The sequence below is a fragment of the Equus caballus genome, chromosome 19, assembly GCF_041296265.1.
Source record: "Equus caballus isolate H_3958 breed thoroughbred chromosome 19, TB-T2T, whole genome shotgun sequence".
NCBI lineage: Eukaryota > Metazoa > Chordata > Mammalia > Perissodactyla > Equidae > Equus > Equus caballus.
This window is the reverse complement of record NC_091702.1, coordinates 12,500,675-12,524,552: the sequence shown is the minus strand read 5'-3', so window position 1 is coordinate 12,524,552 and position 23,878 is coordinate 12,500,675. Positions and strand designations below refer to the sequence as shown.

The 23,878-nt window shown below is 42.3% G+C and overlaps 1 protein-coding gene and 1 pseudogene across 3 annotated transcripts in view; both read right to left on the bottom strand.

The window, feature by feature from the left end:
- Positions 1-4,162, bottom strand: part of NMD3 (NMD3 ribosome export adaptor) — a 39,524-nt gene extending 35,362 nt beyond the window's left edge. The window contains exons 1-4 of one of the 3 annotated variants that reach the window (XM_001493928.7): positions 4,005-4,162; positions 3,460-3,650; positions 2,453-2,587; positions 582-678 (exon numbers count right to left, since the gene is read on the bottom strand). In XM_001493928.7, coding sequence (XP_001493978.3) covers positions 582-678; positions 2,453-2,587; positions 3,460-3,503 — 276 coding nt within the window. In that variant the 5' untranslated portion in view covers positions 3,504-3,650; positions 4,005-4,162. Of the gene's footprint in view, positions 1-581; positions 679-2,452; positions 2,588-3,459; positions 3,651-3,994 lie in introns of all 3 variants that reach the window. The other 2 variants (XM_023623248.2, XM_070242530.1) reach the window with 2 other exon arrangements.
- A 2,931-nt stretch (positions 4,163-7,093) lies between these two features.
- LOC106781967 (small ribosomal subunit protein uS2 pseudogene) lies at positions 7,094-8,911 on the bottom strand (annotated as a pseudogene).
- Between the last annotated feature and the right edge of the window lie 14,967 nt (positions 8,912-23,878).

Genomic DNA, 23,878 nt, shown 5'->3' with positions numbered 1-23,878 from the left:
AAAGGCTGGCCCTGAGCTCACATCCATGCCCATCTTCCTCTACTTTATACGTGGGACGCCTACCACAGCATGGCTTGCCAAGCAGTGCCATGTCCACACCCAGATCCAAACGGGCAAACACCAGGCCACCAAAGTAGAATGTGCACACTTAACTCCTGAGCCACTGGGCCCGGCCCTTGCACTGATTTTAAGTGACAGGCACAAATGTTTTCTTTCCAGGGCAGTAATGAAAATAAAAAGAAACTGAATACCAGAGCCCTAATACTATAACCTCCTAAATTATGTTTAGTGATGGTTTTATATAAATATTTTCAGAAAAAAATATTGTATATAAGAGGATCTCAATAAATGATGAATAAAAAATTGATTCTATATTAAATCTTGTAAAGTAAAAAGATTTTCATTTCCATAATAATATATATAATTTTAAAAATGAAAACAGCATTTGTAGTAGCGTGCTTACCAATAGTATTTATTAGCAACCATTGAAAGACCTACTCATACAAGGATTTCCTGAAAAGGATAGATTATAAAAAGAAAACAACACACCTATAAAAACTGATTTTAGCTACTTGACCTACCTTGCTCAGAGGAGCTTTGATTTTTTTCAAACACAAAGCAAGAAGTTCCCTGGATTCTAACGCACATTGTATCCAAGTTCCTGGTGGCTGGAAATATCTAAAAGAGAAGATAATACATTGAAACCCAGCATCTCTCAGGAAACACAAAAATACCCAAATAACACTGATTATTAACCAGATATAACAATACCCATGAGTGATCTGAAGCACTTATCCCAAATAAATTTTAATAGTTCCAGAAAACTTTTAATTAGACCAGTCGCCGTAGTTGAAAAGGTAAAATTCTGAGTATTTGAGAAAGCCAATCTGAAATAACCTATTAAAGAAGTCTGATTACTTTAGACACCAGTAAGAATTCCAGTGAGGATGACAAAATGCCCAAGAGTTCCTTGAAGCTACGCTCTGAAAAACAGGTAGAAATCATCTCAAAACAGCATTAAACCAGTTTATAATGTACATCTAAAATGTTTGAGAACTGCTTATTTCTCACACACAAAACAAGGAAATTAGTACCTCACACCATGTATCAACAACAGTTCAGACTATTCGTCTATCTCAAGTCTCTTCCAAATTTTAAATGGTAAAAATCAACTTTTAGAATCTCACATAAAGCCTGACTAAATTAAAACTTAAATCCCTCATGCATGTGCTTTAAGTTATTTAGCCCAGCCCGCCCAGGCCTTAGGTCAGTGCCTAGCACACAGTAAGTGCTCAGTGTTTGTTAAATACATAATACTCCTAAAAATGTCATGTCAATGATTCTTTTTGCCATACTTGTTAAGTGAATGTTCTCATTTTTACCTGTAAAGGTTTATTCAAAAACTTTAAACAGGTCCCTTTGTTATAAGCATGCTTTTGGCATTAGAAAGAGCATCATGTGTCATCTAACAAAGCCCCCTCATTCTGATGAGGAAATTAAGACTCAGGTTAACTGGCCAAGAGTTTCAAAAAACTAACTTGTGAGAAATCCAAGACAAATCAGGTCTCCTGATTCAGTGCTTTCTCATTCCAGCATGCTTTTAAGAATAGCAAATACTTACAACAGATTAAGCCTCACACTCGCCAAGCTTGCAAACTGTAAACTCCCTAAAACAATTTCACCTGTTTGCACGTAAGTACATGTTTTAAGCATTTTTCTGGAGAGAGAGTTTCCAAATTCTCTCATGAACCCCTCTCCCGCAAAAAAGTTAAGAACCACTCGAGTCCTAATCCATTTGGAAAATTATAATTTTATAGGGGCAGTTTCACTGGGCAGTTTTGTTACTCAAAGGCCTACTAGATATAAGCTGTTTACGCCAACTACTAAAGAAAACAAAGGGATAAAACACTAACTTTCAGAAGAAGACGTCTGCCTTCAAATCCAGTCTTTATTTCAGACCACCCCAGATACGGTTTACTGAGCTTTTTTTCCATCAACTACAGTCATTTTGGTTACATGGGAACATTAACAGATATAATTCTTAAAACACACTATTAAATTACTTAAAACATAAGGTGCTTTTTATTGTACATAGCTTCCAGTGACAAACCATCATGGCAATAACAGTAACATGTCCTTAATGATCTGCTCTCACTTTCACAAACATCAACTCATATCTACTAACTGTACACATCAAATCTATTACTCCCTTAACAGAAAAAGACAGATTCAAATACCTTTATAGTATCTTACCAGATTAGCAGGACAAACTAGAAAAGTACACTACAAAACTGCAAACTCTAAAATCTTTGGTGACACCAACATAAATAAAAATTAAATCTCAATTTTACACGCTTTTTTCTATGTCTCTTGGCGTAACCTCGGCATATCCCTGTGGCTCTCCTGTATATGAATCCCAGCTTAAGTAGGATAAAATAATACCGCACCGTACCTTTGGCATTGTTTGCAGAAAGACACAGAGACTTGCTTTGGGATGCCTTGGCTGATGTCTACTTTACTTCGCAAACAGGCCACACAAATATTGGCAGGATTTGGACTAATTGGGACACCACACTCGCAGCACAAGCTTAAATAAATAAAGCATAAATTTCTCAAATTAGATTTCATAAATGCACTGGTTAAATTCAAAAACTATCAAACAAAGGCTTTCAAGTTAGGCTATCGCATCTCTGCCCTTTTTTAAAAACTGACTTAGAGCAATCTTCAAAGATGTAACAGATAAAGAACAAGCCTGGAAAACTAGGGCAACAAAACAAGGATGGCCACAATTGCAAAAATCCTGAATGAATACGGCCCATGTCTAAAGAGTCTAAATTATTTCTGATACTAATCACGAGACAGCTTTACGGTCCAAAGGCAATCTTTTAAAGCCTCAGCATCACACATGGACTGCCCAAGTGTAAACACTTACCTAGAGCAGAAAACGTTTTAAAACAGGGAAAGAGTACCGTGTTCAGTGATTCAGGACCAGCGACGGGGCTGTCATCACCCCAAGTGCACTGGGGGCAGAACATGTTTAAGAATCACTGAAAAGAAACGCTCTATAATTGGTGATGTCCAGTATGGTGGCCACCAGGCACACGTGGCTCACGAAGACTGGAAACGTAGCTCGTATAACCGAGGAACGGAATATTTAATTTTATTTCATTTCAATTACTTTGCATTTAAACAGCCACAGGAAGCTAATGGCTATGGAAGGGGCCAGCGCCACGCTAGAAGAATGTACGGTGAACACCACTGTCAAAGCAAGTATTTACTACAACAAATTGCCACCTAAAAATGAATTCGATTCTCTCAGGAAATACGGCTTGTCATTTTTCCCACTGAAGACAAAATAAATCCCCCCTCTAAAAAAAGAAAGCTCTCCCCCCCGTAGGTGTCAAAGAGTCACTTTAGCATCTCTACGTCGGAGCGGCTTGGGAACCGGCCGCGACTCACATGTGTCCGGGGCTGCGCTCGGCGGCCTCCGCCATGTACTCCATTTTCCGGGACCCCCGATGTTACGAGAGCGCGCCGCGGGATCTCAGCCTCGTCTGCTCCCCTCTCGACCCGATCCTCCTCCCGCCTCTCCGAGGAAGGCAGCCAAGCGCCACAACGCGGCAAACAGACGGCAATTCCGGGCGGGGACTCTGGAAGAGGGAACTCCTTTGACACCAGCGCCCAGAGGATGGCGGGGCCTGCCCCGCGAGGCCCGCCCGCGGACCCCTGGCGTCGTCTGGGCGCCCTGGCCCTGCGGCGGCCGGACCGCGCGGCCCGCCGCCCGAGTCTCTGGGCAGTGTCCCCGCGCCCGCCGGCCACCCGCCCGACACGGCGGCCACACGCGGCGCGCACGCGGCCCAGGCCGGCCCGAGCCCGGTGAGTCCGCCCCACGCTCTCCTCCGGGACCCCGCGCGACAGCCGCACGGTCTCGGCCCCCAGAACCACCCAGGGCCTCTGGCCCAGACCCAGGTGAGCGGAAAAATCGCGACGGAACCTTTCCCTACCGCCGCCTAGGGGGCCACCGCATCCAGCACCGGTACAGTGAAGATCTCGCGAGAGAAGAGCTCGAAATCCCGTGGGCCGAGCGATGCGAGGTAAAGGGGCGGGTGTGGGCGGGGGAAGGCGGGGCACCGGCGAGCGGCAGGGGTGGGGCGGGACGAGAACCGGGAGCTGCGGAGGAGAACGGGGGGACACTCCCTGGGTTCCCTAGTCCTAGGGTGACTGAGACTGCGCAGACCTTCCAGCCCCGCCACTGGGTTATTCTCCTTGCCGGTTCTCCCTGGCCAGGGTTCACTCCAAGTCAGCCTGGCCCACGTGTAGAAAGCACTTTCCAGATATCCGGATGGGGAGCTTGCTTCTTAGTCAAATGACTGTATAAAAGTTATCTGTAAACAGCCCCGCGTCACACAAAGAATTAAAGTCCACCACGGGCAGCGCCTTCGCCTGTTGTTCACCATCGTGTGCTTGATGCCTGCCACATCCGAACCTCGCAAATGATGTGTTGAACAGATGAAAGAAACGGACGGCATAATTATTTGTGAAGAAGTCTGTTATTTTTAGACGACTCTCATTATTAGAATGCGCTTCCTTAATATTTCCTTATGACTTTGTACCTGATCTTAGAGCAGCACAGACCGTGTCGGTCACTCTCTCATGACAGAATTTCAAATATTTGAAGAGCACAACCGTATGTTTTCTGCGTTCTCACCCCAAATCTCAAGGAATAAGTAAGGTCGTCTTGTCGAAGGTGATCAAAGGCGGCCTCCGGTTTTTTGCCTAGGGGACTTAAGGAGTCTCCCATACCTTCTCCTTATTTCCAGGCTCCATCCATCCTTCTAAAACGGTAATCTGATTTTGTCACACTCCCTGCTTTTAATCCTTCAGTGGTCTCTAATCGCCTTCCAGATTATTTCCAATTTCTCTGCATAGGAGACTGGTCAGCTTCTAACCCTGACGTACTCTTTCACATTCCTAAGCACACAGCTGTGCAGAAAAACAGGCAGGTCCTGCAGGAATTGGTCTCCCTTTGCTTATACCTGTGGCGCTCCACTTTAAAGATTAAGCTCGAGAATCCTGTATTAGTTTTCTATTGCTGCTGTAACAAATTATCACAAATTTTGTAGCTTAAAACAACACAACTTTATCTTACAGTTAATGGAAGTTCTAAGTCTGAAAACATGCTCCTCCGTTATGTATGGTCCTATTGAGGCGGGGTCGGTGAGCCGAGGAGTCGAAAGAAAGATTTCTTAGACTCTCAAGATCTGGCAGTAGTGCTCTTTTATTTAGAGAATAGTATAGAATAGCATGGGGACAGGACCCATGGGCAGTCAGAGCTTCTGCTGCCACCGCTTCTGCTGCCCCCGCTGGCATGGGGACAGGACCCATGGGCAGGCAGAGCTGGTGGGTGGGGACAGGACCCACGGGCAGTCAGAGCTCCTGCTGCTGCCCCAAGTTGAGGGTTAGGGCTAAATTTAAGGCATGGGTATGTGAGTCATCTCTTTACAAGACAAAGCAATAAAAGTTAAAACGGTACCAGTGCCGGTAGGGTCCGGCCATTGGGCGGTCCCACAACTTTTAGATAAGAATCAAACCGGATTGAGTAAATGGCAGAAGTCACCAGTCAAATATTATCTTCAACTAAAGACAAAGGAGGATTTTGGGGTGGGGGGTCAGTTACATGAGGTTGCCAGACAGTAAACAACTTAAGTTCTTGCCTTCCCCATTAAGAGTTTCCAGAGATAAGGCCATCTCCCCTTCCTCCTGGCGCAGAGAGGGAGGCATAGAGATTTCCTTCACAAATGCAACTGTCTCTGATCAAAGGGCAAGCAAATTCCACTCCTCGGAGCCTGCTTCTTATCTGTAGTTTTAAAAGTAACCAGCCTAAAAATCCTCATCACTATAACATGTTTATAGCAGGTGTATGCCTCTGTAATAGTGCTAACAACATTAAACTGGATCATAAATTTCCTACTCTGCAAGTCCCACAGGTTCAAACTCCTGGAGAGTTGTCCGGGTCTTGTTCTCCGTATTTCCTGCACCCAGCACAGTGCCTGGCACAAAAGAGACCCTCAACATATGTCGGTAAGTTAATTATCCATTTGATACTCACAACAGCTCTGAAGAGACACTGTTTATCTCCCCATTTTTTCCATTTGCATTATCATTTCCCTTCACCCAAATACCACTGGGAACACCACTAGTTAAACAGATTGTGTTAATTATTTATCGAAGTGAATGCAAACACACCTTGAGGAATCACGGAGCATCGCAGTAAGGGGTTGTTAGGAAAAAACCTATCACCGAATTTGGGCTTTGGTTGGGTGACTGAGGGAGGGTCTAAAAAAGCAGGGGTTTCTCTGGATTGGATGCTGTCAGAAAGCAGACGCAATTCTATGACTGGATATCTCAATAAATCATATGTATAGGAAGAGAGCCAGAAGGATAAGGCACAATTAGTAAAGAAGTAGCAGTCACTCATTTTGGCCAACAGAGGGAGTGTTTGGTATCTTGTGGGTGGCACAGTGACCTTGTATTTATCTGTGCTTAGACAAAGTTATGCAGTGGCCTTGCTTTGTCTCCTTTTATCATAGTCTCGGGGTAACTTTGAGATTGGTATTTGACGAACTTGTTTGTCTAACAGGAAAATAACATGGCCTCCCTGTGAGTCCAGGCCAGCCTCTGAATGTCAGGGGCTGCTCTTTGTTTCTTTCTCACTATACCCCTATAATACCATATTTGACTGGCACCGAGTGCCACAGCGCCAGGCTTGTTAGGTACTGGATATACAGCAGTGAACAACACAGACGTGGTCCCTGTCCTCATGGAGCTTACGTTTTACAGAGGAGGCTGATATTCCAAAAGATTAGGTAATTTGCTGAAAATTCTAATGGCAACTAAGTGGCAGAGGCAGGGCCTGAACTATAGTTTGTCTAACTCTGTACCCTGTGCCCTTACCACCATACAAGACCGCCTGCCCTTCCGAGGCGTAGGCCGTCTATTCTTATCCACAGGCTTTTTTTTTAAGAAACTCTTTATTTTTCATCAACCTTATTTCCATTTTCCATTTAAGAGTCTGTGGAAGAACACCTTAAGACTACTCAGTGGTTGTGCCTATTCATTCAGTGGCCTGAGCAGTGGGAGTTGCAGACCAGTCTTCAGTGGTGGGCTGAGCACTCCTGTCTTTAGCGGGAACTGCTGAACAGGCACAGAGGGCACCTGCACCTTCAGGCCAGTCTGAAACCTCAGGTTGAGTAGCAGTAAATTCGGGGCCTGAAACTCCTCCTTGGTCACAGCCTTTTCAGCAGTGGCCTGACCTTCCTTTTTAGTCTCTTCAGTATCTCTGGAGAAGTAGAGATCAGTCATGGCCTCCATGGGTGTTCACAGGAGATGGTACCACACGAGCACAGAATTTCCCAGGCCAGCATCCACCACATCACACCGGCTGAGTGAGCTCCCTTCTTGTTGCGTGGAATGGCAATATCCACAAAGCACGGAGGAGAGTCTGTGTTACACAGGCCAAGAGTAGGCAAGTTAACATAAGACACCTCTGGGAGAGGCCAGTGGTCAGCCCTGGGATCAGTGACCACCAGAAGACACGGCTCCCTGAAGGCTGCCTGGATCTGGTTAATGAAGATTCCAGGAGTGAAGAACCAGCAATAGGAATGGCTCCAGTGGCAGCACAACTCACCAGCCAGTATTCCTAGAGGACATGACACTGACATCAGCCAAGTTTTCAATGGCAACAATGGCACGAGCAGACAGCTGAAGCTTCTCCGGGCTTCTCTTCAGATTTATGAGGTAATGCCATCACTTTTCCTTTTGTAGATGTACTTTTCCATTTGGAAGTCAAGGTTGGGGCCACCATCTAAGTGGGTTCTGCTGCAAAGTATTTGAAGACATCCTCCTCCTTCATTTGCAGGACATCAAAGGCTCCAGACACGGTGAAAGTTTCCCTTTAAGTTACAAGAGGGAACTCAGAACAGTGCCATATGGACCCCTCTCTGATTAGTGCTAAAAGGCCACAGGCTTTTGATAAATGAAATACTCATGTGGCAGGAAGTACCTGTATCTTTCTTCTCACTTCCCACCCCTCATATTAAGATCTCCAGATGTCAGAAGTAAGTGCTTAGTGCCACAAGCCTAGGATGAACTTGCTAGGATTAGTCTCAGAGTGGGATAATATTGGCAAATTATACCACGGAGAAACTCATTTTGCAGTTTTTTGTTTAATCCTCAAATCTCACCTTGGAAAAATGGGTTCTTTTGTCCTATAGTCCTTACATTCAATGTATCTGTCCTTATTCAAATCTTAGCTTTAGTATGTTTTTACAATCTTAAATTCTGTGTGTTTGACGTTGGTGTTAAAATGGAATTCGTAGAAGGACTAGATGATTGTGACCTTCTAGCACATTACAGGTTCGTTTTCCAGATTCGTTATCCACAAACTAATGAAAAGAAATTAGATCAGAATCCATAAAATCTCCTCATACGATTAGGTAAATATAGGTATTGATTTTTACCTCTTTTGTTTTAAATTAAACATAACTTTCTAGTAGATAGATTGAATGAATGTTTTAAAATAGGTAGACTTTTATTAACTTTAAGTATCTTCAATACTTAGCAAGTAGTAAATGCTCAATTAATGTCTGCCAATCAATAAAATTCTGCACAGAACTTTCAAATGTGTGGTGTGATTTTTTCACACTATCGAATGTGACAGCACATTGGGGATACCGGGATGTCTTCGATTGGAGATTAGCACAGGAGAGGTTTATTGGAAGTACACTTGGAATCATCACCTGTGGGAGGGAAGGACCAGAACCACAATTGGGTAGAGGGAGAAGTCGTGCAGCGGGGCAGTCTGAGGGCGGCCATCCCCAACCACAGGGAGCTCTGAAGCTGAGAGGACCATTCAGAGTTTCCCCAGGGGGTTAGGCCTTTGCTCATCCAGGAGTCATTGGATGCGACTGCCCCCGGAAGGAGGCGTAACTTTGGGTGAAGTTTCTGTCTTCAGCCAAGTGGTCACAGAAGTGGGTGAAACGGAGAGCTTCCTGCAGCAGCAGGAATAAGGAGTAAGTCCTTCATTCCTGAAGAGGGTCTGGGCAGCACCTCACAGCTTTCACCACAGAAAAGCAGTGTCTCCTCAAGCTGATACCAGACCCAAGCTTTAAGGGCCTTGCTTCATGTCCAACATTTGTGACCTATAGACCCTGTGGCCTGAAGGAGTTGCTTTACCTCCCTGAACCTCTGTCTCCTTCTTTCTAAAACCATGAAATAACCCTTACCTCATAAAGTTGTGAGAACAGACTGAGATAAGGTATGTAGAAGCGTTAGTTAGCCACAAAAAGAAGTGCTTGGTAAACTGCAAAAAGCTATTATGGATGGAGGCGTGTGATTCTCAGGTGGAGCTCCTTAACAACAATTGCGTTAAATAGCAAGGAATGGTTTGTATTTGATACATCCAATGTACAGAATTGGAAACATCTCCCTTGCAATCTTCACTATTAGTTTACAATATAAAGAAATTATATTATGATATAAAGAAATTATAAACAAAATAAAATTTGAGTATTCATTTTGTGAAATTCATTCAGCTATAACATGATCTGTGTGTTTGTCTCCATGTGTGTTACACTTCAACAAGAAGTTTAAAAGATATAAATAAAATCTCAGGAAATAAATAGAATCCCAAGAAATAAAACAGAAAAAAATAATAAAATTGCAATAGTAATACTTGAGAAATTTCTCCACTTTTGCAAATTCCAAAATATCAGAGATTGAATTTTTAATGTTTTACTGCAATTTTTAAAAGACAGAATCTCTGAATGACTTTTAGCTTTTAGATGTTAGTGATGGGAGAGAACCACTCCTATAGTCATAGATGAAGAAATATTTTATAAGGATAAATTTTGTAGATATGGTAAAAGAGAAGAGGAACAAAGAAAAAACCAGAAATGAACAAATTTAGATGCACCAACATAACTTCCAACAATAAAACTTCATATGCACTGGGTCTCACAGAACTGAGAACCCGGGGATACGCGACTGACATTTTTGCTCTGATCCTTCTTTTCAGCAGTTGCTATCATGTCACTGTCTCAATCGTGCTGAAATCCTCCTCCCCTCCTCCCCTCAGGTGGTCTCAGAGATGGTTGGTGCTCAGTTTTCTCATTTCACCTGTGTAGCAAGAATGCAGAAGACAGCAAAACTGCACTTGTATCACCAGCCAGTGTGGCAGTGATAGGGAGAATTTGCCTCCCCACACACTTTAGAAATGAACTTACTTTGCCTAGGTGGACTTTTTTTTTTTTTTAAAGATTTTAGTTTTCCTTTTTTTCCCCAAAGCGCCCCGGTACGTAGTTGTGTATTTTTTTTAGTTGTGGGTCCTTCTACTTGTGGCATGTGGGATGCCGCCTCAGCATGGCTTGACGAGCAGTGCCATGTCCACGCCCAGGGTTCAAACCAGCCAAACCCTGAGCCGCCAAAGCAGAGCATGCAAACTTAACCACTCGGCCACGGGGTCGGCCCATGCATGGACATTTTATATCATTTGAAGTTAAGTTTCAGGCGAGATTCCAAGGATGTACAGGGAGTGTAAGTAAGCAGATTTGGATGTCAGAAAAAAGTATTTTCTGAAATGTCTAGGTGTGTAGCTGATTTACTTTAGGATGCTTTTCAGTTGGTTGAAAAGCCTTCCATTTGCTCTCCCACGTTGTTATAAAAATTATTGCTATTGAAGAAATAATCCAAGAAATACTTTCCAGAATGTAAGAACATGAATTTACAGATTGAAAGGATCCACCATATTCCCATCAAAATAGCTGAAAATAAGTACACACTAGAGATTATTTTGTTTTGTTTTGTTTTGTTTTTTGAGGAAGATTAGCCCTGAGCTAACTACTGCCACTCCTCCTCTTTTTTCTGAGGAAGGCTGGCCCTGAGCTAACATTCGTGCCCATCTTCCTCTACTTTATATGTGGGATGCCTGCCACAGCATGGCTTGCCAAGCGGTGCCATGTCTGCACCCCGGATCTGAACTGGCAAACCCTGGGCCGCCAAGAAGTGGAACGTGTAAACTTAACCACTGCACCACTGGGCTGGCCCCCGCACACTAGAGATTATTATCATGAGGTTTAGAGCACTGTGATGAAAGGAAGATCCTGGAAGCTTCCAGGGAGATAAAACCAGGTCACATACGGAGGATCAAGCTCACAATAATTTCAGACTTCTCCACAACACCATCAGAAACAAGAAGGCAATAGAGAAATACTTTGAAAATTCTGAAGGAAAATTATTTCCAACCTTGAATTCTATTCTACATCAAACTATCAATAAAGTGTGAGTGTAGAACTGGTATTCTCAGTTTCCCTTCTGAGGAAGTTACTGATAGATATAAACCAAGAAAAAGGAAGAGACAGGACTCAGGAAACAAGAGAGAAGTTTAGCAAAATCCCAAGGTGACAGCTGTGTGCTGCACAGAGGGGTTTCACTCCAGACTGGCTGTGAGAGATTTCTACAAGGAACTAAAAATTGACAACATATGCAGTGTTTCTGAATATCTTGAAGATTTAGACAACTGGTAAAGAGTTGGATTTTGATAAGGAAATACTACAAACAAATTTACACACTAAAATTTGAAAACTTGGATGAAATAGACCAATTCCTCAAAAAGCGCAAACTACCACACCTCATCCAAAATGAAGTAGATAATTTGAATAACCTGATAACTACTAAGGAAATTGAATTTGTACTTTAAAAACCCCACTCTGTCCTAAAAAACCTACAGATATTTCACTGGAGAATTTTACCAAATGTTTAAAGAAAAATTATCATCAATTCTATTCCAGAAAAGAGAAGAGAAGGGAACGCTTCCCAATTCATTTTATGAAGCTATTATTCCCTTGATAGCAAAACCAGACAAAGACAGTACAAAACAAACCCTTCAGACCAATATCCTCATAAATGTAGATGCAAAAATCCTTAACACAGTATTAGCAAGTAGAATTCAGCAATATATACAAAGAATTATACACCATGACTAAGTGGGGTTTATTCCAGGGATACAAGCCTGGTTCAACACTAGAAAATCAATGTAATCCACTATATTAACAGTCTCAAAAAGAAAAATCGCATGATCACATCAATTGATGCAGAAGAAGCATTTGACAAACTCAACACCCATTCATGATGAAAATTCTTAGGAAAATAGGAATAGAGGGGAACTTCTTCAACCTGATAAAGAGCATCAACAAAAAATCTACAGATAACATTATACTTAGTGGTAAAAGAGTGACTGTTTTCTCTCCTAAGATTGGGAACGAGACAGGGATATTCACTCTCACCACTCTTATTGAGCATAGTGCTGGAAGTTCTATCCAGAGCAGTAAGGCAAGAAAAGGAAATAAGCATACAGAACAGAAAGGAAGAAATAAAACTGCCCTTAAATGCAAAGGACGTGACTGCCTACATGGGTAAATTCCAAAGAATCTACAAAAAAAGAAAAGAAAAATCTGCTAGTACTAATAAGTGAGATCGTTAAGGTCATAGATCCAAGATAAACATTAAAAGTCAATTATATTTATATACACTAGCAATTAACATGTGACACTGAAATTTAAAATACAACACCCTTTACAGTTGCTCAAAAAAGGAAAAACTTAGGTAAATCTAACAAAATGTCCAAAACTTGTATGCTGAGAACTACAAAATGCTGGTGAAAGAAATCAAAGTAGATCTAAATAAGTGGAGAGACACACCCTATTCATGGACTGAAAGACTCAACATAGTAAAGACGTCAATTCTCTTCAAATTAACATATAAATGTAATGAAATTTCGTCAAAATTCCAATAAGGTTTTTTTGTAGATGTAGACAAGATTATTCTAAAATTTATGTGGAAAAGCAAAGGAAAGAGAATAGCTAAAACAATTTGGGGGAAAATACTCAAGTGGGAAGGGGCTGGCCCCATGGCCAAGGGGTTGGGTTCTCGCACTCCGCTTTGACGGCCCAGGGTTTCGCCATTTGGAATCCTGGGCACAGACATGGCACTCCTCGTCAAGCCATGCTGAGATGGCATCCCACATGCCACAACTAGAAGGACCCACGACTAGAAATACACAACTGTGTACCAGGATGCTTTGGGAAGAAAAAGGAAAAATAAAATCAAAAAAAAAAAAACTCAAGTGGGAGGAATCTTTTACCCAATTTTGAGATTTTGTTTTTGGAGCTACAGTACTCAAGATTGTGTGGTGTTGGTGGAGGAACAGACATACAGATCGTTGAAACAGAATAAAGAAACCAGAAATAGAACCCCCAAAATATGCCCAACAATTTTTGACAGAAGTACAAAAGAAATTCAATGGATGAAAGATGGCCTTTTCAAGAAATGGTGCTGAAGCAAGTGGATATCCATCCATAAGGAAAAAAATAAACCTTGACTTAGGTCTCACACCTTCTATAAAAATTAACTCAAAATGGATGACGGATTTAAGATAAAATGTAAAACTATAACACTTTTACAAAAAACTCAGGAGAAAATCTTTGGGATCTAGGACAAGGCAAAGAATTCTTATACTTGGCTCCAAAAGCATGATCCATAGAAGGAAAAATCAGTAAGTTGGACATCAACAGAATTAAAAATTTTGCTCTGTGAAAGACTATGTTAAGAAGATAAAAAGACAAGCTACAGACCAAGAGAAAATATGTGTAAACCATATCTAACTAAGGACTAGTATCTTGGCTATATAAAGAACTCTCAAAACTTGAAAGTGAAAAAGTACTTCAGTTAGAAAATGAGCAAAAGATATGAAGAGCCATTTCACTGAAGAGGGCATCTAGTAGTCAAATAAGCAGATACGACAATGTTTAACATCATTAGTGATTAGGGGTATGCAAATTAAAGGCACAATGATATGTCACTTCCCATCAATCAGAATGGCTAAAAAAAGAAGTAGTGATAACACCATATGCTGGCAAAGATGCAGAGAAACTAGATTGCTAGTACACTGCTGGTAGGAACGTAAAATGGTATAGCCACTCTAGAAAATAACTTGGCAGTTTCTTAAAAAACCAAAAATGCAACTACCATACAACATAGCAATTGTACTCCTACACAGTTACAGTGATGAAAGAAAAATTTATATTAACATAAAAACCTGTACACGAATGTTTATACCATCTTTATTTGTAACAGCCAAAACAACCCAGATGTCTTTCAACAGGTGAGCAATTAAACAAACTGTGTTACATCCACTGCATGAAATACCATTCAGGAACAAGAAGAAATGAATTATTGCACAAACAACAACCCAGATGAATCTCCAGAGAATTATGCTGAGCGAAAAAAGCCGATTCCAAAAGGTTGCATACTGTTTGATTTCATTTATATAACATTCTTGAAATGACAAGATTAGAAAGCTGGAGAACAGATTAGCGGTTGCCGGAAAATAAGATTAACGCAAAGGGCAGGAGGGAAGTAGGTGTAGTTGTAAAAGGACAACATGAAGGATCCTTGTGGTGATGGAAATGTTCTGTCTTTGGACTGTATCCATGTCAATCTCAGTGGTGATATTGTACTGTAGTTTTGCAAGATGTTACCCTTGGGGGTGTAGGGGAGGAAGACATTTCCTCTCCCCAAATGGGGGTTCGTCTGGCTGGAGAACGAAGTAAATTCACATGAGACAGAAGAGCAAGAGAAAATTAAACAAAGCTTTATGAGGAACCATGGCCCGGGGCCTTTCTTCCCGAAGGAAGAAAGGGCACTGAAGAAGTGGGGTGCACAGAGTGGTTATATACCCCCAAACAGGGTGTTTCACATGTGATTGAAATGTCCCTCCCACAATAGTCACAAGATTGCCCTGTCGGCACAGTGCTTGATGGACACAGCAGGTAATGGTCGGCTATCTCGGTGGGCGTAGCAGGAGGCTAGTCAATTGTCTGGAGCTGGGTGGTCACAGGTGAGCGCAGCAATCAGTTCCTAGCCTAAGGAAAGATGCTTAATCCTTAAGAAATGCCAAAGTTGGGAGGGGGAGGGAAGTCAGTTACAGGAGGTTACCAGACTAGCACAATAAAATGCAGATTTAAGTCCTTGCCTTTGGTATTGATTAAGAGTTTCTAGAGAGAAGGTCATCTCCTTTCCTCTTCCTGGTACAGAGAGGGGGGCACCTTTTACAGATAGAGATTTACCTTACAAATGTAAACGTGTGCTAACAAAGGGCGAGTTCCATTCCTCAGAGCCTCCTTCCCTGTCCCAGTTTATCAAAAGCAATCAGCTTCAAATAATCCTGATGCCAAAGAGACATATCTTGGGGTGGCCAATTCCAGGTCCCCACAGGGGGAATAGGTTAAAGGGTTCAGGGGACCTCTCTGTATTGTTTCTTAGAACTACCTGTGAATCTCCAATTATCACAAGGTTTTTAAAAGTTTGATTTTTTAAAAAATAGGCCCAGTGGCATAGTGGTTAAGTTCACATGCCCTGCTTCAGCAACCTGGGGTTCACCGGTTCAGATCACAGGTATGGACCTACACACTGCTTATCAAGCCATACTGTGGCAGTGTCCCACATACAAAATAGAGGAAGATTGGCACAGATGTTAGCTCAGGGCCAATCTTCCTCACCAAGAAAAAAAAAAAAGGATATAAATTTCTATTTGAGGAAAACAACTCCCTGGTTTTATCTTTCGTAGTAACTTTTTTCAGAAGGCTTCAACACTTTTGCCTCATCCTTGGTCGCCTGACTAACCCATCCACATTCCCCTTCTCCTCACTCTCCTTACCACTAGGAACAACCATGAGACACAATTTTGGCCAGCAGGCTGCAAGAGGAAATCTACTGGGCAATCTTCCAGGAACACTTTAGCTTTCTTAATAAAAAGGCACAGACTCAGTGGGTATGCCATTTTGCCCTCATGCTTTGCTCCTTTGCCCTTCTCTCTGCTTCCTGTCTGAATTGCAAATGTGATGCCTGCGGGCACAACAGACATCTGCTGACCAGAAGGCAACAAGTGCCATCATGCGAAGGAAGAGGAGGCAGAGAGCTGGAAGGAGCCCTGTCTTGGCTGTGTTATAATGCACAGGCATCAACCCTGGACCGTCCACCTTTAGAGTTCTTTCTTTTTAGGGAAAAATCCCACTTGATTGGTTTAAGCCATTGTTGGCCAGGTTGTCTATTATTGTCATCGAACATATTTCTACCAGATTGCTCACTCACAGGGGATTCTCAGCAGGGCTGATATACTTGCCTACCCTCCAAGACTATTGTCAGGATGAAAAGCATGAAGCTGTTTAGTATTCTTTGTGTGTTTCCCAAACCAAATTGCTGATACTGCCTTTTCCTTTCTTCTTTCTCTATGGTATTTTATGTTTCTTATTCTCCTCAGCTTGGCCTGAATTTGTATTATCATCAGACTCTTGCCAGGCGCTCTAATTGAATTGGGCTTTGTTGCAGCTCAGACAGCTCGGAATTTTTTAATGGTCTTCCTAAACCATTCTGGCCAGGGGCAGCCCCTCCCTTCTTCGACCTCACAGCCCTTAGTGTCTGCACCTCCCAACTGCCAATTCATCATGCACTGCCCGGTGACACTTTTCATGCGGCTGCCAGAGAATAATCGATGTTTAGAGCTGGAAGGGACACTAAAGATCATCTTCTCCAGCCACCTCAGTGCATGTGAATTGTGGCTTACCGCTTGGATTTTTCGTTACCTCTTAAGGGGTTTGCAGTTTATCATCCCAACTGGATCTTAAGCTCCTAAAGAAAAGAAAGATAAAGAATAAATATTTGTTGAGTTACTTGCTACTGTTACCAGCACATTGGGTTTTTATTGTCCCCCAGGATGGAAATCAGGAGAGACAACAGACGGGAGTAGAAAAGTGAAAGTTTATTAGCTTGTGCACAAGGGAGGCACAAGGGGGCCTGTGGGAAAGGAAAGGGCAAGTGACTGACTAGTTAGGGAGCAGGATTATGGGGGTTTTATTAGGCGAAGGCTGAGGAGGAGTGCCTGTAGAGTGTAGTATCATGGCTTGTGGAGATGGGGTTTTCCTTGCGCTTGCGCTGTTGTTCGACATGCCACCACGTGCGTTGCATGTATCATCAGCACGCTAGCTCTCCACCCCTGAGTGGGATTTTGACTATGGTAAGGAGGCTAGGGTCACCTTCACATGACTCCTAGGTGCTCGGGGCCACGTGTAAGCCCAGGAAAGTGCCCAAACTGCGGAATGTGGATCTCGGTGGCCTCTACCTGACTCTCCTAACATATTAATTGGTTAGAGGCCTTATCTTGTTAGGCCAGAGTCCTTGCAGATGGCCCTGTCTCACAAGACAGACATCTTACACTCACTAATTTAATTTTCACAACAGTCCTGTGAAGTGGGTATTAATCCCCATTCGACAGGTGGAGGAACTGCTCGGAGAGGTTGTTACTTAGCAAGGGTGCAGTACCTGGAAGGAGGGGAAGCCCAGACGCTAACTTAGGTCTTAAGATATTTAAGTGTCTTTAACCTCCTTTCAGGCTGCTCAATCGCTTGATTGGATTTTGCCTTTTGAGGTTCTTCAGTCTTTAAATTTCAAGAAATTCTGCATTCTGTTCATAGGATTTCTCTCTAGTAAGAGATTTAAAATATATATATGATATTGTGATTTATAATACGAAATTCATATTTGGTCTTCACGCCCAGACACAGAGCTTCTAAACCCTCGTAAATTCCGAAGTGATAGGAGGAATAAGAGCATCTTCTGTCCCAATGAGATGACTCTGCGTGGGCTCCTGGATGGGCCCTGGATGTGGGCTGGTCACCGCAAATACCAAGCCGTGATCAGAAGCTTAGGATCTGCAGCCCCCCATCCCCCACCCCATCCTCCAGAGAAGGGAGACGGGCTGCAAATGGAGTTAATAATTGATCGTGCCTACGTGAGGAAGCCTCCATAAAATCCCAGTAGTAAGGGGTTTGGAGAGCTCCCAGGTGGGTGAAGGCGTCCACGTACCAGGAAGGTGACACACCCCAACTTCATGGACAGAAGCTCCTAAGCTCAGGATCCTCCCAGACATCGCCCTGTGGATCTCATCTGGCTGTTCATCTGTATCCTTTACTGTACCCTTTAATAATCTGGTAAATGTAAGTAAATGTTTCCCTGAGTTTTGTGAGCTGCTCTAGCAAATTAATGGAACCCAAGGAGGGGTTTGTGGGAACCTCAGATTTGTAGCCAAGATGGACAGAAGTTGTAGGTAACCTGGGGACTTACTACTTGATATTGACCTCTGAAGTAGGGTGGGAGCAGTCTTGTGGGACTGAGCCCTTAGACTGTGGCTTCTGATGCTACCTCCAGGTAGACAGTGTCAGAATTGACTTAAATTATAGGATACCAAGCTTGTGTCCTGGAGAAGTGCTTGGTCTGGGGGAAAATCCCTGTACATTTGGTGACCAGAAGTGTTACAAGTGTGGCGTAGTATGAGAGTGAAGCTGAAACACAGGAGAACTGTAGGTGCATCCAACTCAACATCTAATAACCACAGAAGATGTTGGTTCTTTGTGCTAACGTTAACATTTTTTAATGCAGTGCTGATAGAACAAAATTATACTATTTTTTGTTATTGGAAAAATTGTTAGATATCTGTCATGATAAAATTTGATAGCAAAAATACATGTATCAAGTTAATGCAAAATAGTTTTTGTTCAGTCTTAACAGCAGCAAACAGAAGTGCTTTGCAGAGAATAACCTCGTAAGCTATTTGAGAAAACGCACTGCACTAAGACGAAAGTAATAGAAAGAAATATTTAGAGAAATGAAATTTAGTAGTTCCAAGATTCAAATAAATGTCAACAACTTTGGATTCCATTCAATAAACCAATTGTATGTTTATTTTTCATCTGAAACATTCCATATTTTAATCTGAGCCTGGAAGGTTTTTAATTTGAAGTTTGAAGCCTTTCAGTTGCTTTACTTTCTTTGAGGAAGATTAGCCCTGAGCTAACTACTGCCAGTCCTCCTCTCCTTGCTGAGGAAGACTGGCCCTGAGCTAACACCCATGCCAATCTTCCTCTACTTTATATGTGGGACGCCTACCACAGCATGGCTTTGCCAAGCGGTGCCATGTCCGCGCCTGGGATCCGAGCCGGCGAACCCCAGGCCACCGTGAAGCGGAACGTGCGCACTTAACCGCTGTGCCACTGGGCCGACCCCTAGTTGCATTACTTTCTTGCAGAACTTCCTTAACACTAGACTGGCGATTAAAATGAGGTGTAATTTTCTTTCAACACCATTGCTATTGTTTAGGTAACAAGAAAAATATTAGATAGTTGGCTTTGAAGAAAACAAGCCTGTAGCTGTTATCCATCTCTGATATAAGCCACGTTTGATTTTGGAAGTGTACAGATAATTTGTTCACTTTTTAAAAACATATAGGGGCCGGCCCCGTGGCCAAGTGGTTAAGTTCTCACACTCCACTTCAGCGGCCCAGGGTTTCTCGGGTTCGGATCCCGGGCACGGACATGGCACTGTTCATCAAGCCATGCTGAGGCGTGTCCCACACACCAGAGCCAGAGGCTCTCACAACTACAGTAAGTAACTATGTACTGGGGGGCTTTGGGGAGAAGGAAAAAAAAATGGTTCGCAACAGATGTTAGCTCAGGTGCCAATCTTTAAAAAACTTTTTTAACAAACGTGTAATTTTACATTTCTGCATTTTAAAAAGAGCTTGGTCATAATTTTAGATGCATGCTTTTAATTAATGCACTTGTACATGTCACCTTTGGGAACATACCTCTGCCTGTATAATCTCAGATATTTATAACTTTCTGATTATATACTGCTTAAATCTGTGAACTCAAGATACTGCAGTGAATATCAATTTTTTAAAAAAACCACCATAGGCTATGGTAATTGGTTGTACATGCTTAAAATGTTAACCAAAAATAAGTAAATAAATGTATCTAATAGGCTCATGTGTGTTGTGAGGCCCCAGGAGGCCACACAGGCCTCTAGGCAGGTGAACAATTATACCTGTTAACTGGAAGCCTCAGAGGACAAGGGTGATACCTACCCCACCTTTGTGTCCATCGGGTTGAACATGGTAGAGGCTAACAAACATTTGAAAGATGAATGAATGAATGAATGAGTGAATGGGTTTCCTTTAAGGCCAGTCAGGTGACTCAGACCTCTCTGAGTTTCTCCAGATTGCTAGCAAATGTTTTGCCCAAAGTAGAAAACATTTACTGATTGGCACGACTGTTAAAAGAAAGAAAAGGAGAAGCCTCCTTTGTCTTTCTCACCAGGCTGCACGGTGGTTCTCGGTGTTCTGGAATATGCATTTTCCAGCTAGCTTGTCACAGGCACCGTGGTGTGTCCCAGGCACTGGGCAAACTAGACATGCCCTGTGCACCAGCCATTCCATCCCTGACCCTTGCCTTTTCTTTGAACCTATAACAATTTGTTAAACAATTACTTTATAATATTCCTCTGTTAAAAATAACATTTTAAAAAAATAGGATGATGTATTGCTTTGATAATGAGGAGAAAAAATTGAAGAAACCTAAATGTATGGATTCTGCTCCTATTTTCTCTTCTCCCACTTGATTCATAAAGGAGCTTATAATTTATCAGGGAGGTCTCAAACTGCTGTGCCATACCAAATCCAATCCATGGAAATTTTTGACAGCCTAACACTGGCTTTTTAAAAATTGAGTTAATTTCTTCATCACATTATATTCTTAGTTACAAGCGAGAGAAACTGACTCTGGCTTATTTAGCAGAAAGAAATTTGTGAACATGCTTTTGGTGGGCCCCAGAATCCAAAGGAGGATGGAAAAGCAGACTCAGGCCATGCAGCCAGGAACACCACCCAAAATCACACAGCAGAGCCAACTTATCCGGTTACGACTGCACAGACATCACTCTCGCGGGACACACGCTGCAGCCTGCACTGCAGACACAGCTGCTGCTGCTAGCACTGCTGTCCCTGCTCCCACTTGGCCACCATAGGCTTCCTGTAGTCCCTGCTTCTTTGCATCACTGGCTCAGAAGCTCAAGGCAGACACCTCTGATCAGCAGAGCCTGGATCGTGTGAGTGGATGAAGAGACTGGGCGGTAACTATCGATGGAGGGAGTTGAGCCACCACCTGCCACTATCCTGTCCCTTGCCTGCTCATTTTCAAATAACTCCCTCCTATGCACCCACCTTTGCCCCTTCCAAGTTTAGAATCCCTAAACAACCTTAGTAATTTGTGCATTGGTTGCCAAAATTAACACGGTTGGAAGCACTGAGAAGTCTAATAACCGGCTGCTCTTAGTAAATATTTATTAGACCACTTTTAGACAGTGGTAATAGGTTCAATTAATATTTATGAATGTAAAATAGAAAGCCCTAAATGATCATGACTGCACTCTTCCAGTATTCCTTTAAGATTCAGAATTAACTCCTGAATAGAGTCTGCAAGTGCCTTGAGAAGCCAATTAAAGTCTTAATCCCTATATGGAGTGATTTTCTTTCGCCTGCATCATTGTTCAGGCTCACTGTTTCCTGGTCCATCAGCTACACTGTCAACTGTGGCCCCTCTCCAATAACCTTTAATCCATCTAACAGTCAGCGATCCAACAGCTCAGTGAAAATTTGCTTGAGTCCAACAAATTCATGGATACATTCATTAATTTTCTCAAAAAAGCTTCCAAAAGGGCAAGTCGTGGCCCAGAATATGATATTTATTTGTCCTTTGCTTGGCATGTAGTCACATACCTTAATTTCACGTACAAGGAAATACTTTTAGCGGAAAGCACTTTTATTTTGGTTCAGAACACAACAAACTCATCCTCTAAAACCCTAGCAATTAATTTATTGCTGAAATTTAGAGGTTTTTCAATAAAACCCATCCATGGCAGTAAAAATCATAGACAATAAAGAATTTCTGCACATGCTAAATTCCAGAAGACTAAACTGTCAGATTTAAACTCCATTTATACTTAATGAGCATGGGCTATTTGTCAAGCACTGTTCTGGATAAGGTTACAAACATTATCTTTACTGTTGCTACAAACCCCTGAGGTAGATCAGGATCTGAGCCTGGCTTCTGGTCCAAATCAGCTCTCTGCCTCAGCAGAGTGATCCAGGATGAGAAAGAGTTTCAGCATGAAAGTGTAGCTAAGGTAGACTAAGCTTTAGGCAGAGGTGTGTCACCTCTAGCAATTCTTCCCTGATTAAAATATCATGGATTAAGCTAATGATGAATGCAAATTGCTGGGATTTCATTGAGACACTATAATTTGGCATCCTATCATTCACAACGGAGTTGAAAGGAAGGACATGCCCAAAGCAAGTGAGTGTTTCACGTAATGAAATGATGCCCCCAGGTGATGAAGGATGCTGGATACAAATTTCTTCATATCTCAATGCATAGGTTTAGAAGGCAAAAAACAAATAAAATAAAACCACATATAAAATAATGATGTAGAAAAATTGTCTTGCAATGCCTCGTGACTACATAATTGGACAGTCTATGGCTGGGGTAGATATTTGGAGTCTTTTTTTTTTAATCTTCTTCTTTAATCTCGTTATTCTTTGTCAACATAAGTAAGTCGGGACTTGCAGATTAGACCCTAGGGCGTGTCCAAGGGTCTATTAGCGTGACTCCCAGGGCAATCTGGGTAACATATGCTTGCTCTAACTCCACAGCGTGGAATTCAAGGTTATATCTGGCCCAAACTATTTTCGCTTGGAGACTTTAAGAGTGATGAACAAGCAGTTTATTCAGAAGTATGAGTATTGTATGTTCTGCTACTGCAAACCTAATGTATGTCCTGTGACTCTGGGATAAACGAGGTACACCTGGCCCGGTGCAGTTGCCTCCAGTATGTATTCAAGCAAGACCACATCCTAGACTTCTTTAACATCGTGTATGTAAGACTACGTCTGAAGGGGGCAGCTGAGCTTTGAAAGGTCTGACATGAGCCTCATTTGCTCAGACTTACCATCCTCAAGTGTGCATCTGCTGGTATGGCCCTTTGAGGGATCCTCAGGTGACAGCACTTCTGTCTGTTAACAGGAAGTGAGGGCTGATCTTTCTGCTGTGTACCGCTCTGACTTCCTGCTGAACCTTTAAATATGCAAACCTTGTTTGATTTACCCAAGTGATGTCTTCATCTGGTTGTTCAGTCAACCTGAGCCTATTATTCTCATTTGTCGGATTAGTATGTGTGCAGAGCTAAACGTCTAAAATAATTCCAAGATCTTTGATTGCTGATTAAAGATTCCTTTCAAAGGAGGTGGGTAGATTTATTGTGAAACTGATGCTCAGTGATGGTTCTCATCCTTGACCAAAATGTAAGGCTCACAGGAACCTGCAAGAAAGGATCACTTTCTATCACATCCACCTAAAATTATACTCTTAGACATATGACATATACTTAAACTAAGTTCTGCTAAGTAACTCACATAGAAAAGAAAGTCTAGGGCAAAACAGGCATAAAAATTTATGAAATGTGAAATGTGCTGCAGCAGTAAAACTTCCAGGAGAGTCTGTAGCAACAGAGCCTGACGTCCTTTTGTATGTAATATCTTGATATGCTATATATGAAAGGAAAAAACCAAAAGTAATGTGGTACTAATTTGAAGATCTAGTTATAGATCTTTAGGAATTAATAATCTCTGGAAAATACTTTCATCTGCAATATGTGACCTTAAATTGACTTCCACTCAGCAGAAGGCTGCTCCTTGCCTTCCACTGTGTTTACGGTTGATGGAGCCCTGACTCCATTTCCAACATCCATTTAACCATTTACCCGTATATTTTACTAAGGAGCACTCCTTTCCTTTTCATTTTATTAGCTTGCAGCTGTTTCGCTCTGTGGATTCAGGCCAAAGGAAAAGAATGAACAAGGTTATTATGTCTTTGAAACT